Source organism: Aptenodytes patagonicus, chromosome 3 (assembly GCF_965638725.1).
Source record: "Aptenodytes patagonicus chromosome 3, bAptPat1.pri.cur, whole genome shotgun sequence".
Classification (NCBI taxonomy): Eukaryota; Metazoa; Chordata; class Aves; order Sphenisciformes; family Spheniscidae; genus Aptenodytes; species Aptenodytes patagonicus.
Window position 1 is genome coordinate 75,133,143 of NC_134951.1, and position 15,628 is coordinate 75,148,770.

At 39.4% G+C, this 15,628-nt stretch overlaps 1 protein-coding gene across 1 annotated transcript in view; it reads right to left on the reverse strand.

Moving 5' to 3' along the window:
- Window positions 1-3,977: 3,977 nt before the first annotated feature.
- The window catches only part of PPP1R14C (protein phosphatase 1 regulatory inhibitor subunit 14C), a 55,720-nt gene continuing 44,069 nt past the window's right edge, over window positions 3,978-15,628 (reverse strand). Inside the window, exons 3-4 of the mRNA XM_076333859.1 lie at window positions 15,086-15,118; window positions 3,978-5,298 (exon numbers count right to left, since the gene is read on the reverse strand). Of these exons, the coding sequence (XP_076189974.1) occupies window positions 5,224-5,298; window positions 15,086-15,118 (108 nt within the window). The 3' untranslated portion in view covers window positions 3,978-5,223. The remainder of the gene's footprint in view (window positions 5,299-15,085; window positions 15,119-15,628) is intronic.

The window sequence follows — 15,628 nt, forward strand, 5'->3', positions numbered from 1 at the left end:
GTCTTCATGTAGGAGGTGGAGAGCTTCTTGTGCTCTTGTCCCCCCCTGCCCCCCAGAGGGGGTTGTCAGGCAAGTCTGTGTCCTTGAAGTGGATCACCTCCTATATTTTTTGGTAATTAGTTATTTCCTTCAAGTCCAACCCAGTATTATACAGTTAGTCAATCAGACTGAAACCTCTGCTAAGGGCTATCCCAGGATATTTTTTATTTTGAACCTGGGGGGGAAATCAACTAAATAAATACCAATGCAGTGAGAGAAGACATTTAAGTTTACTACCAAACAAAACCTGCTAACTGCTCCTCCAAAAGAAGTTTCAGTCTTAAATACATTTTTTAAAAAAAATAAGTTTTCAAATAGCTCGGTTTCTTTAATTTTAAATAGCTAATGTTAATTTTTGTTGGAAAACACAAGAGTCTAAGTAGAGTAGTGTAAGCTAATAGCTCAGAGAATTTGGTCATTAGTTCTACCAAAAAAAAATAAAGCAGATAAAAATCCCATCAGCACTAGGTAAGATTATTATACATAGCCATTTCAAAACTTCAGAAACACTGTATTTATGCTGTTGGCACAGTCCTAAAATGGCAAGAATAAATTTTGCAGCAGTAGGTACTTTCTAGGCACATTTTCTCTTCTTCACTTCAATTTCTCTCTGGCTTTCAGTAGCAACTGTAATTACATTCACACTTACCATTTGCTTACTGCCAAGTAAAAGAAAGGCGAAGTAACATGGAAGTCAAGTAAAAAGGAGTAGAGTTACACATAGTATCTGTAACTGGTACAGGTGATTTGACCACTACATAAGCATAATACCTAAACATACGAATCAGTTTCTTACCATTTCTTCTGCTTTACACAACTCTAGAAAAAATTTGAAGCAGAGGTCCAGAGTTCTAAGGCCCTTAATTATCTTGACTGAACTGAATAACTCATCTAATGAGAACTTACCTAAATTTTCTTAGTGATTTTTTTTTCTAGACTTCCCAATACTTGATTTCTTTTCTGACTCCCTCCCAAAACCTCAACATCCTTTAAAAAGCATTTCACGCAGTTATTCAGTACCTGTTTACCATCTGTGCATGATGCTGGCAATGGTAAACCTTATGTAGCCAAGAAGCAATTAATCCTTTTGTTATAGCACTTCACCAAGAGTTTAAGTTCAACTGTTTGTTCAGAATGAGACCTGTATCTTCTTCCAGTTTCCAAGCAACAGGCTCTCTGCCGATGTGGCCCACATGATTTTTTGTTTCCCCCTAGAGGGGCGTGTTTACATTAAGGCTGTCTTAAATCAGCAAAACCATCATAGAAATAGATTGCTGAATAATTCCAGTTTCACATATGCAATTATACCTACCAGGGTAAAGTGCTAAAGGCTCTTACCAAGACTCAGTGTCAAAGAGTTTGAAGTACACAAAAGGAACAGATATTTTGCTCCTGCTTTTCTGGGACATGTTCTCTGACAATAGGGAAAGCTTCCCTCTCACATTTTCCCCAGATGTTCCCTGCATGAATGGCAACTTTAGGAGTAAAACCCACCATAGGAATAATGAGGGGAAGGGACAAAACCAAGGCTGGCAGAAGAATGGCTCATCTTTCTTCTGTGCCACAGGAATACACTATCCTGTCACGGCAGCCTCACAAGGCACACTAAATATGATTACAAGCACTTTCCTCCTCTTTTTAAGCCAACTGGAAGATCAATGACAGGAGACATCACACTGTCAGCTCCTGCTGTAAAACATGCAAAGGCTAATTATGCCATGAAGCAGACCCCAGAAACATGCGCTCTTGCGGGCAATCTTTGTACACTGGAGAGGCACTTCAATACCAAAAAAAACCTCAGCTTCTCTACATATTTATAAGAGGGAACTTCAGTTCCTTTCATTAGCCACTTTAAAAGCCCAGAGTAAGCTCTCACTACAGCCAGACTTGGCCCTTCACATGAAAGCTGTTTGGCCAAGGCAGAGAAGAGCCTGGACTGTAAGATGTAATTTCAAGTTGTTTCAGTAACAGTGAGCTATTGATATGCCCCTTGAATATTGCCCAGAGCCAAGAACACCCACACAGTATAAAGACATAAAGCACAATGAAATCTTAAGTGAATTGGTCAATTCTCCCTTCACTTACACCAAGGCCAAGAGTATCTCCATTAAGTAGAGGGTAGAGAGAATGAGACCCTGTAAATCTCCAGGAAGATCATGCCAGCTACAAACAAAAGCTAGAGTTCGTTTTTGCTCACTGACACTTGTAAGATAGTAAAACATAGAGCAGGAGGAGAGGAAGCCCTTCATAGAACTGACTGTCCCATCCACACAAGACAAGAAAATAGTAAGGACTGCCCCAAACTTCATTGTCTCTAAGCGTATTACCAAACCAATTGGTTTCAGAAGGGGTAGACTGCTATTTTCCACAGCTACTTCAATGCAAGAGGGATGGGACTAAAGACATAAATGGGTGATGCACACAATTGGGCAGGCATTTTTTTAGCCAAGTAACATGAGGAAAAAATATCTGTGGAGTAGCACTTTGCTGTAGGAGGTAAGAGAGAACTGGTGCAGTTGCCATTATTTGACATTGCTGATTTTGCACACCATTATTACAAAGGAAGAAAAAAAAATTATATTTGCAGTTGCAAGTGAAGTCAAAGTGCATTTGTTGATGTGGAAATTACTAGAACCTTTATGTTCAGACTTGAGGATGTTTCTAAATATCACCTGCAAAACGTAGGCAGTTATAACTACCTCAGAAATTGAAAAGGTGTATTGCATGCTCTCAGTTGTTTCAGCCCACGTGTTAAATGCACATGAATAAATTTATCAGTCAGGGAACAGTACCCACGAGCAGACAGCATTTCAGACACCAACTCAAAACTCTAAACATTGCTAACAAGTCTCAAATCAAAAGGGTTTTTTTCCCATTTTGGACATAATAAACTTGGTGCTTACAAAAGGCTCTCAATGGTTTACAAACCAACAGGCTTTCCAGAAAAAGGCCTGTGAAAGTACTTGCCTAGTCAAACATCAGAAGTTCGCTAGTAACTAAGGCTTCTTTACTAATACCACTGATTTCTGCCTCCAGATTTGAGTGAAAAAAAAAAATCTAACAAAAGGCCCCTTACCTCAGGAGTTAAGGAAGCTTTTCCTGTAACTTTTTCCTGTAACTCTCTCCTTCGAAGGGTGATGTTGATCCCAACTTGGTCATTTAGATCTAGCTACATCAGATCCTCTGCAAGGAGCACAGACCAAGGAGAGAATCTCCTTGTGGCAAGAGAGGTCATTCACATGCACCTCTTTCAGAACCAAAGACATTCCACTGATAACAATAGTGGGAGATCCCAACACAGAAAGAGATGAAATCACAAGCTCCCCCACCCCAATTTCCCTGGAGCACAGGTTTCACTTCACAATTTTAAAAGATTTTGCTGGAAGACTCCTTAGGAAACCAGAGCTGAACTGCAACTTCAGCAAGGTACAAGATTTAAATTTAAGATGCTGCAGGCAAAACAACCAAGTCTTTTCTTAGGGCTGCTGGAATTTCTTGAGGAGAATTCAGAGGGGTGCAGAAGGAAAGAAAGGTAGAGTGTCTCTTGCTGAAAGACACACTTCTGCCACATCTTCAGTAGAGAACCGTCACCCAGTGTAAGCCCTCCCCTACTCTCGACTCTGGTGGAAGGAAAAAAAAAAGGAAGCAGTAGCATTTATCTGAAAGAATTTCCAGGATATTTTTTTTTTTCCTTTTTAAATCCCCCAGGGCACAGGGAAGCAAGGCCTCATCTACAGAAGACTTTCAAAAGTGAGGCTGTGCACCAGGTTACGGGAGCTTGGCTGAGTGATACTGGGCAAGGGCTTTTGTTGCACATTAAAAACCAGTTAGGGTCTATACAGCTGGATTCCCATGTACTTACCGCCTCATCGGCTTCTCTTTCTGATGAGCAAGTTCATTTACCAACTTACTCAGCAACAGTAGTCTTGTAAAGTGTACATGTAACAAGTCACAAGTTGTTCCATTTATTTGAGTAAATATCTGGTAAATAAAATCATTGGTAAACATTACAAAATTAAATACATTAAAAAAGCTTGCCAGTATACATAAAATTCACAAACATGTACTTCTTTTGAAAAATAAAATATGTTCAGAGCATCCTTGATATAAAATGCCTGACTAGTGTCACCTACCAGCATGTGGTAGCTTATTGAACATTTTAGTTCGGACATTTTCCAGGAGGGAGCAGGGATCTCTCTTCTGTTCTTGCTTTTACAAGTAAGAGAGCCCAAGTGAAGAAGTCTCCCCGCTTCTCAGGGCAGAGCCATAAACAAAGACTATAATATTCTTTGCCTACCTTAATAGGAGAGGAATCTGCATTCGATTAAGACCACATCACTAAATGCAAGACAGTGCTTGTAATTCATTTTGGTAGCATTGCCTTTCCTCCACTGTGAAGCAGCTTTTAAACAGCGACAGACATTTCTCTAGATATCACTGCAGGCCCTTATTCAGTATAGGTTACCACAGTTCCAAGACACCATGAGGTGGAGAGGAAATGATGTGGCAAAGCAAAGTCAAGCAAATAACTCTAAGTCTACAAATTAAGCCCTTAAAATTCCCAATTCTCCTATGCTGCAGTCTAAACAAGGAGATATGATGAAATTCTTCACCGGGCTGCTTTAAGGGTATTTAGAAAAATGGCAGCACTCATTTTAGTAATTTAAATTGGTACCTTCTGGTAGCAAATTTGCAATAACCACCATTTAAATAATTTACTGTAACAAACTTTTCCTTCCATCCATGTGAAACAGTATTCACAACCCACTTTATAATTTATGTACAGACAAGCACAAGAAACTTGACACCCATGAGTTAAATGTACAACCAACTTAAAAAACGTTATCCAACTAGTTGCACGGAGAAGTCTCCTAGCTCTGTAAATTTACAGGGTCTTCTGGTTCACCACGTAGGCTTGCTGCCCCTCATCACTAACTCTTGGATTCTTCACTTGCTTCAGTAATCCTCAAGTGAAAGTTGAGCAGCATCCAAATTGTTGATATTCTTGATTTAAAAAATTGACACTTAAAAAAGAACCCTTAAAACACACAAAAGAAATTCCTTGAGTCAAAACTGAATGAAATCAAAATCGTGGAGAAAGACAACTATTTTAATAAAGGTCTTGTATTCAAAGTCCTATTTCCCTTGCCATGTCTTTTACAGAGTGCTACTACTTTGAGTTATTTATATACTCTTCTTTTGAGGGGGACTGAGTTTCCTCATTCCTCTTATCCGAGTTAGCAGCTCTTTGATAAATTCCTAGGAAAAAAGATTAGAAAATGAGTAATTTTTATGATCCCATAATACCATGCTTTTCAATTTAAAAAAAAAATCAAAGCAAACTATACATTTTCATTTAAGCTTTTACTGCTAAGCTGGAATTTCTCTGGCCTGATCTCCAGGAACCTTATATGCATGCTCTCATCACACAGCGGAGGTGTGAACAACTAGCTTTTCCTCTGCATGAGTGTTCAGGCTCAGTCGCTAGCCATCTTTCAGGCTTTTACTACACAGGGCCTTCTACCAACTATTGAATCAAGCAAAATCTATGGCTGGATACAACACAAATAGTCGAAGCAGACTTTCACAGTTTAAGCCTGCACAGAAAATCAGCACTCCTGCCAAAAGAGGTGTTTCTCTCATCACTCTCTATGCCGGCACTAGCATTTTGCTTGGCTGCATACTCAGCTGGAACAGAAAGCCAATCTGGCTAAAAACTCAGCTGTTTTTCCTCTTGCCCTGCTACTTTCCAAGCTGGCTCAGCTCTCCAACCAGGCTTACCACTCAGCCCCACACCACTCGTGCCAGTCTGAGGCAAGGCAGGAATAAGGAGCCAGAGGTAGCACCACTGGCTTATGCTGGGTGAAACTGGTTGTGGAGCTCAGTGAATGACACTATTCTAAAAAAAAAAAAAATTTATATATATATTCATTCATGGACAAGGTCTTTATTCACAGTGATATTTCCCCCAGTTTGATGAGTTTCTCTTTTTAAATTGTGGGAGAACAGAAACTTACAGAGTTGTACCATTATCTGAAATCCTTTTGGTATACAATTTCTTATAACAACTGCAGATGCATTAAAAGCTAAATCACCCCCTTACTGTCACATTGGGAGAATAATGTTTACCCATAGTACTATGTATACACCTACAAAAAGGTTCTTATCATGAAATCATTTATCTGTAAACATGGAATGTAATTATGGATTTAGTCAGTCAGGTTGATGTGAAAGTACAAAAAGCGTGACTTCCTAGCTGAATGCTTGAGGCTAAAGATTCCAGTGAACAAGGTCACCACCTAAGTGGTGCAGTACCTTTCCAAAAAGTCACATTGAAACATATATTATCCAGGTGCTACACTGTGCATAAGGAAAGTCTCTGTAAATGTGTACTTTAACTTAAGAAATATGTCAGGTTTTTCTGGTGGGACCACAATCTTGGCAGGTATCTCCTCAGCAGAGCAATTTCCTTTCCTGACAGTTTATGCACGTCTATACTGTACTGCATGTACTTTTGCACCATGGTTATCGTTGCACCCATACTAGCTGTGGCTTCAACTAACAGCAGCAAAGGCAGAGCAGCATACACCTCAGCGTGGGCTACAAAGGCTCACCAAAAACCTTGTATGTTCTGGCCTCCACTCCTGAACTAACTAGATCAAGGCCAGTACAGGAATACATCTATGTATATCAATATTGCGCTTCCCATCTGGATAGACAGATAGCCTAGAGAGATGATCGGAAAAGCAGATTTGTTAAGACCCCAAATCATCCCCCTCCATCTTTTAGAAGCCGTCCTTTTCCACATAGGCACAAGCCACTGCAACAATATCCACTCAACTTGTCAGAGTACAGTACTTATCTATTTAGAGGTCAGAAAAAGGAGGGAGACAGGTTTACTCTAAAAATTCACAGCTTTCAATGCACTATGCATTGATTCTGTGTTACCCTTTCATCATTGTAAAGACCTGCTAGATAATGCAAAACTAATGTGGCATGGTGCTGTTCAACACATCCTAAATACACTTTAGTATTTTTTACTATCAAACTTAAATGAAGCCCTGCAGTGAAATCATTACAGAAATAAAACTCTAAAGTGATCTTAAAAGATTTTTTACTTGGGATTAATGCAATTAATATTGCCTTTCAACAGCTCTTTCCATAAAAACCTATGCTCCCATGCCAAAACATCAGATTAAGACAGTTTTGGGAAGGAACAGGCTGAAGTTCAGTCTTCCCTTTGAATGACTATTATTCATCTGTTAAAGCCACAAATACTCTACACCACCTTCACTCGCCATCAAGGCAGCAACAAGACACTGCAGCTGGAAACTGTCCAACTAATTCACAGAAGTCAAAAGTAAGAGCATTACAGGAAGGGGCATCTGCAGAGTGGACAGGGAATTCTATGGTACTCTGACTGTACCCATTTGGGATATCCCTGTTTGAAAGGCACCTCTACCATTTCTCTGTCCATTTTTTCCCACAATTCAGAAGGATTTGGAGCAAGTTTCCCTTGGATATGAAATGCAGCCCAGGGGTCAGTTGCTTTTCAATACATTACAGCAAGGGAGGGGAGTTCCTCCCCTTATACTCTGAAGCGGTACCACAAGCACCTTCTTTTGTAAAATAAGATATTTGCTTGAGGTTTTCAATATTAAAACCTCCTAGAAGCTTCTTAGTTTTACCAAAATAAACCAAACTGTAGGGGCAACCCTCTAACCAGATCTGAGGTAACTGAGGCTGTTCTTAAGGAAGGGGAAGGGAGCTGTATTCACTTGAAGAAGTACATGTGATAATTGAAAATGCTTTACCCCTCAGGAACTATTTTTCTTGAAATAAGTGTCTGCAGTACCAAACAGTAAAACAAGAGCATTTTGTATGTGGTAGACATTTTACATAATGCAGTAGTGCTGTTGTGCACATCCTGTGGGTGTGCAAACTACAGCATTGGTTCAGTACTTCTCTGATTTAAGTATCATTTTGCATCTGATGCTTGCATGGAGCCAGCTGTCATTAACACAGCTGTGCTCCAGTGCTTGCACCTTGCTTGTTTTGCAGCTCCCCATCAAGGAAAGGCGGCATTCTAGAAAAGATGCACATTTTCCCTCTTGGAGGCAGGAAAGGAGACAGAATTTCAGTAAGCCTTCACTTTATAACTGACTCAGCTTTATGACATACAGCAATACCCATTTGTTTTCTTTAAACATCACTCAAAAATTGCAGTTTTATTCCTTGTGGACATCTGAGTCAAGGCTTAATAGAAGGCTTAATATCCACTGAGGTTTGTGATATCTCAACCTCATACACAAAAATCATTTTACATAGAGCATTTTCTTGAAATCCCCTCTAGAAGATATGCTAAAGTTTAGCATCATGCATTTGAAAGCTGATCACGTACCAATCTATGCTAAAAGTAGTTCTGTAACACAGGTTGGATTATCTACTTATATAATACTTATTTAATTCACAGAGTTGGAAAACATTTAATAATTCAGCTAAAGATTCAAGAACTTAAGACTTATTCTTGGAGAGCTACAGCCAGAAATACACAGGTCACATCTACTTTTAAAAGAAAAATCTCATACCAGCACTTCAGACCTTGGTAAATGGAAAAAAAAAATGTACACAAACTCAGTTTAAATTCTTTTTGCAGATTTTCTGCAAAGAGGCCACCTTTAAATAGAGTTTTGTTACAACTATTGAGAGTCCTGTTAATTTATAATACAAAATCATTGTTTCTAGAAGACGTCTTTCTAATTCTAAAGGCAAATTTAAATGAGACAGACTAAATCTATAGTTCATTTGAACTCATCTATATTAAGCCTTAGGCATCTGTCTTCTCCCTTCTCTAATGCTTTCCCTTGAATCAAAGGCATTCCGTTCAGCAAAAGCATTCATCTAATGCAGAATAAAAAAAATAAAGACGACAAACAAAGGTGAAATGATAATTCAGGAAAGAGGAGGAAATCATTTCACCTTTCTGCTTTGGAGGTGTGATTCATTGTTTTAATGAGGTCATTTGACAGACAATGAATTTGAGGCTTCCTATTCAAGTCTTCCAATTAATTCTGGAGACTAATTAGAGTCTGTCTCTCCAGATTTCTCTTCCACAAACAGTACACATGTACTAGGACTAGTTCTTAAACCAAAATGTAGGGGTTCTAGTCCTCCTGCTTCACTAGAGCATGAAATGAATCCTAAACCAGCTTTCCTCCACGGCTTTACTTCCCTGCAGCCAAGTCAAAAATCAAAATTTCCTTGACTGCTTGCCCAAGGCTATTTCCTGGAGAGAGCCTGACTGGTTGGATGCAAAAAGTAAAGTCAGCCTGGAGAGCAATCTCCACAGCTACTTGGAGAAGAAACTAAACAATAGCTCAAAAATGCCATCAGAATGGGAAGGAAAAAAAAAAAAAAGAAAGAAGAGGGAACCCTACTGCCATCACCTTCCCTTCCCCACAGGCTCAAATCTGAAGCTGATCATACGGGAAGAAGGGAACTGACGAGGCGTAGATGCTTCGGGAAAACCAGGCCAGAAGCTGCCTTCTATTAGCAAGAACTGGTGCAGCATCTCTGTGGCTTCACTGAACAATCCCATTAGTACGGCCCCTCCAGTGAGGCCATGGCCCCATCAGTGCCCAGGGGAGGACAATACACAGCAATTTATCTTCTCGGTGAGCCCTATACAAGGCATTGACCAAATACCACAACGCTTAGCTATGGTCAAGACATGCAGTCCAGCTATTCTCCAATTCAGCAGCACAAACAAGCACAGCTTATTCTTGTCAAATCACCATTTGCTCTTCTATTCTTACAATATTGCTATGGGTATTTATAAGTTGTATTCATGAGTACTTCCTGAAACAAAAACATGCAAGCTTAATTCCCTCCAACACTGTAGTACAATATAGGGCAAATCTCAGCAGGCGTATAAACAGATTTAGTTCACTGAATTCAGAGTGGTCAAATGGATGAACAAGAAACCATGTTTTTCTAGAAATGCCTCTGTCTGCATTGCTTTTAAATATGCTTCTTAATTTTTTTCTCTACAAAGCGCCCTATTTGATTTCAAGTAATATGGACACATAATACAGTTACTGTGGCTTAATAATTTACCACCCATCAGCTGAGCTGCAATAAACATCTATGAGCTTCTACATTCCCCTAGATGTATGGCAGTACACTGCACTGAGGCTTCAGGACACACCTTTAGTTACTATTGCTTCGAATGGGTATCCTACATATTGCTGCCTTGCAATTATATTATAAAACAAATAGTAAAATGAATTTGAAAGAATTCATAACATAGCAGGACCAAAAAAAATATAACCCTTCAAAATTTTAAAGGTACCATTTCAGAAGGGTTGAGCTTTATATTCATATCTGCATACCGAGTACATACATTATCTGAAGACATACTCAAAATAGTTTTTAGTTTTAAAAACCACAGTGCTTGGACCACTCTAAAACGCTGCATCACAAGCCTGTCATTTGCTGCAACTAGGAATTAAATTTGGAGAAAAATGTAGTTAAGCAAATACATCTCTACCTTTCTCAAAATTAAAGTGTTAGAAGATGCTGAAATAGTCCAGCCACTGAAGTAACTGAGTAGTCAGGGACTTAAATCTCTGCCCAAATTCTCCAGGGAATATGCACAGCAATTTAACATAGTTTGTTTGGGAATTATATTGAAAATTGTTATTAAAAGTTACCAGCAGAATAACCTTCTTTTATGATGCGACTTCATCTCCTTTTTCTCCTATTTTGCACTGAGCGAAGAATTATACTAATAAGATAGTCTAGATAGATTTAATCCTGCCTAAGTGGGAGAGATGTCTAGCCCATTCGCCTGAAGCTCTGTATATTTCTATGAGAAAAGAAAGAAGCAAAGAAACCCCAAATCTAATTTATCTAGTTTTCTTCAAAGATTAGTTATCTGCAGACATTGTGTAGCTCAACTACATCCTGCAGAGTCAGTAAACAAAAATCGCCCACTCATTGGATTTCTCTCCCACAGTAGTTTAAAAGTCTCCTTGTCATTTCTGCTGTCATGACTTTGGCAGTCCCACCAGCAGAAGCTCTAATTCACATCAGCCACAAATATTTCAGATTTTCTCCAAAGCCCAGTCTAAATGGGTGGTCTTGCTGCTACCAACAGCAGAGATACAATAACACAGATTTAGCCAGCTTCCTTCAAAGTATGTGTCTTGACAAAACTTCATTGATTTCATGCCCACAACAGTCTTCCTATTCTAAATAAGAGATATCAAAACCCTATCATCAAGATTACAGATTATATTTAAATTTCTTTGTAACATTCACTGCTAACATGAAACTCAAAATTCCCTGTGACCTACATTAAAATTCTCCATCGCATAGACAGAATCGAGACAGCAACTTGACAAAGGTCTGGGTGGGATTTTCCACACACAACGCATTACACTGCGTGAAGCACCGGCTGCTCTGGCACATGGATGATGCAGGAGGAGGATGCTGCTCCCTGCTCCTTTTCAACCACAGAAGTTCAGGTCCGAGATTTGGTTATGGCACTGCTTTTGCTGATAGCATACCCTTTAAGTCTGTGCAGTCCTAAAAATGAATTGCTGTTCTCTCATGTCAAGCCTTGTCTTATGTCAAGACTATGTGGCATGTACCACTTTTGAACTAGGTATGATAGTAACAGGAGAGAAGGGGAAGCAGAGAAAGTGTAAACTGTCTGAAGAATACTTCTAGCACTGTTTAATTTTGCATGGTGGGAAGACCATCATCACGTGTCAAAACACTGTCCACATTTGAGATCCCAAAGCCTATGCCTTGAGTCAGGTAGCTACTCAACTTCTCCTCAACAAGTGCTACTTCACAACACAGAGCAAGGAGATTGTGGCTCAAGTAAAAGGATGTGAAATATAATAAATACAAGTCACATACTGCAGTGATGAACACCAATGAAAACATACATTTGGTAACTAGCAAACTGTAAAGTATCTCTTAGCCACGGTTTGTTTTTTTTTTTAATTATTATGTTTCTACAAACAGCCAAGTTGGCAAATTGTGCTCAGAAGTTATTTTTAGTTTCTGGCACAATTTACAAAACTAACTTTTAATGACTGAATGACACAGTCACATTGCATATGAATCTTGATTAGCAAATCAACATTTTAATTTAAGGATCATTAACGTAAACTTAAATAGCACCCAAAAAAGTCATACTGACTGTGTGCGCTTTCCTGATTAACCTTTAGTTGCCTTGTTCAGGTAAACTACACAGCTCTTTACAACAAGGTTCCCACATTAAGCATATTTCCATACAAATTAAAACAATGGCCGTAACTGCTACCTTAGAAAAGTTTTTAAAATTTTGGAGCACATTCAACAGTCTAGCTATATTTGCCTTAGAATAAAGGTTTCATAGCAGTTCCTCATAAGTTACTGTCAGCTACTACCTTTGGCCAATTTATTAGAGGCTGAGAATTCCTTCCACCTTTCCAGTGACCTGGATAACTCTGCTTCTTCTGATGAAAAGTCAATCCAGAATACATGCAAGAATCCCTCAGTCTTTCCTTAACCTTTAGTCTAAGTGGAAGACACTAAGCAACACTGACTTAAGATATACGTTTGGGTTTGGGGTTTTTTTTGGTTGGTTGGTTTGGTTTTTTTTTTTTTTTAAACAGATGGGGTAAGAGCTTCAAGTTATTAAGCTTTCTGCCTGCACTATTTTTCCTTATGTTCTGAATAGTGGAGACATCATATTACATAATTTTTTTCCCCAGTTAGGGTTTACTGCCTTTTGCAAACTGTATAACTCTTGATGCTAAAATCCCTAGTGCACTTGATTGACTGTATTTGATTGGTCAGGAGAAATTCCATCAGCTCACATCCGTTCGCCACAAATCTTCTAGAAATCCTTTCACAAACCAATTACCTCAATAGGTTTGAATGGTCTGCAAATATGAAAGGATTGCAGATTTTCTAGATGAAGTGTGGATCCTCACATAGCAAGTTTAAGCCAATTTAAAGGCTCTTCTTAGTCCACACATGGCAGCTTAAAAAAAAAAGGGAGAAATCACTATTTTTAAGTGGCCTATGTTAGCAGTCATGCCATATTACTGGGCTTATGCTACAGATGAAGAAAAGCTGCTGTTGTGAAAACAGTCCTGGGAAGTGACTCCTATTTTGGCAACTACCCTCACGGAAAAGTGGATTAAGTAACTCCTCTCAACTTGGCCATCTCAAAAGATTGTCACGGAAGATGGACATTCTCCCAGGTAAATGAGCTACCTCCATCCCATCAGCAGAGGACTGAAGAGACAAGTCGCAAGTTCAGTATTAAATCTCACCTTGATCCAAGTGCCTTGAGGGCAATCGAGCACACATGTCCAGGATGATGTTTCCTGTGAACTGCCATGCCAACTTAATTTACCGGCACAAATATTTGCTGCAGTTCTATGACCAAGGTTTCCAAGTGAAAACTCACTAACATCTGTCACGTACCCTTATCAGAGCTCTGAAATTTGTCCTTGCATTAAATGTCAAGCTTCAGAGCTAAGAAAAATAATTCATATTACATATTCAATGAAGGAGGAAGAAGGGAAATTATTTGATTCTCTGCCTTCTTCATCCACCTTCAGATAACACAGAGATAAGAGGTCAGCATGTGAGTGGCTGCTAAACTCTTGGCAACCTGTTCCTCCCACCCACTCATGACCCTCACATTCTCTCACTAGCCTGTGAGAAGAACCATGCTCCACATGCCGTATCAGTCTTCACACACCTATCTTACAAAGAAGAACTAAGGTTCAACAGCATTTGCTGAGAGAAGGCTGGAGGAGGCTGACAGGGGTCATCTGTAGCGTAGCATTACTACAGTGAGTCATCTGAAGACTTGATTTTTTTGGCCTGGCATCTCCATAATGGGAGATGTGTGTTATCTGCTGTAAAGAAACCAAGGTGCAACACAGACCAAGCTATACAAGTGTTATCATGCAAGTCTTTCTGGGTCAATTCCCTGCACTGTCAAAAAGTTAGTACCAGCAACTGTAATAGCAATTCTGGAGAACTTTCCCAATCTACCACAGGAGTCAATAAAAATGGAAAGGCCCTGAAGAAAGTATCTGATGGACAGGGAGGTGTCTATTTAACCGTACCAGTGGTTCTTCCTGACAGCCTGACTATCCTTAAGCCCCAGTAGTTTAAGTGGCTACAGCTACAGATGTTAGAGGAACCAAGCTATATGCAGCCTTGTTTCAAAAACCAAACACCTGGCTTCTAGTCATGTGCAGCTGAAAGATCCCTGATTAGGGGAATCCTGTAAGCCACCCACTCTAAATACTGCACAGCAGCCACTGGCAGGAAAGCACTGACTTTATAAATTGAACCAAGAAACTGACCCAAACTACACTTTTTTTTTAAATGAGTCCAAGTTTTTGTTACAATATTTACTCTTCCTAGTAAGCACACATTACTATATGAGAAGTAGGCTATATTGGCACTGGACACGTTAATGGATATTCAAGTTGAAAGTTGAGGACTTTTAACTAAATCCTGCTAATTCAGGTTATACCACGATTGTATTCAAGTCCATTCACAAAAACAATTAGCTGAGCTGCATATCTACATAACAGTTCCCAGAACAAACAATTTTACTGTCAGAAATAAAATTAAATGGCTTCAATGTTGAAGAGCACACAGTCCATCTCTCGAGTTGGTATTTCATGCAGATACAGTAGGGTTTTAACAATCTGATGAGAATTGTGTTTAGTTCTCTTGTAACACGACAGCTTTAAGCATCAGTCAAGTCAATAAGGACATTACTGAAGACAATATTGATACTTCAGCTGGAATGATCAGCAGTTCCTCCACAGGACCCAGTCCTGTTCCTACTATAGTCAAGTGACAGGCACAAACATTCCCAGGATAAAGTCCCAAGCCCATCAGCTCCCTATTAATATTCCTATATTTACTTTATTATAAGTATAAAAAAGTTACTTTAATTTGAACATAGCTACACTTTCCACACATGAATAGTATTTAAGAAAAGTCTTTTTACCTCTGTTGGTTTGTAGCAATCTACAAGAGTTTCCTAGAAGCAAAATACGAAAGCGTCAGTTCCAATACAGAATAACAGTGAACATAAACAAGTCTACAGTATGAAACCTGGCAAGGGAGTGGGGAAAGAAAAGGAGCAAGAACCAGGAATCACTGGATGAAGATGCCACTGAAAACCGAGCGTTATAGTAAGTCACCTTTACTCCCTAGGTGGATCAGAGTGATTTGCAACAGGAGAGAAATGATGGCTTCTTTCTCCAGGTTGGAAGCTACAAAATCCCTCTCTCCAAGAAAAACTGAGAAGAGGAGAATCCAAGGACATTTCTCCCAGCAATACACATGTGAAAAGTAGCTTTCTGTGAGAGCACCACAGTCTTTGTAATGCAGAAATACAAACCTTAGCTAGGTCGGGCATTCCTAGCAGGGTGGCTGGAGCAGCTAGTTTAGGCAGAAGCAGCAAAGCTATTTATGAACGCTGAGTAAATAGCCTGGGGCTACACCCCATGTCTCTGTGGCTGGGCAGTGAGCACTGAGAAAAGGGTGC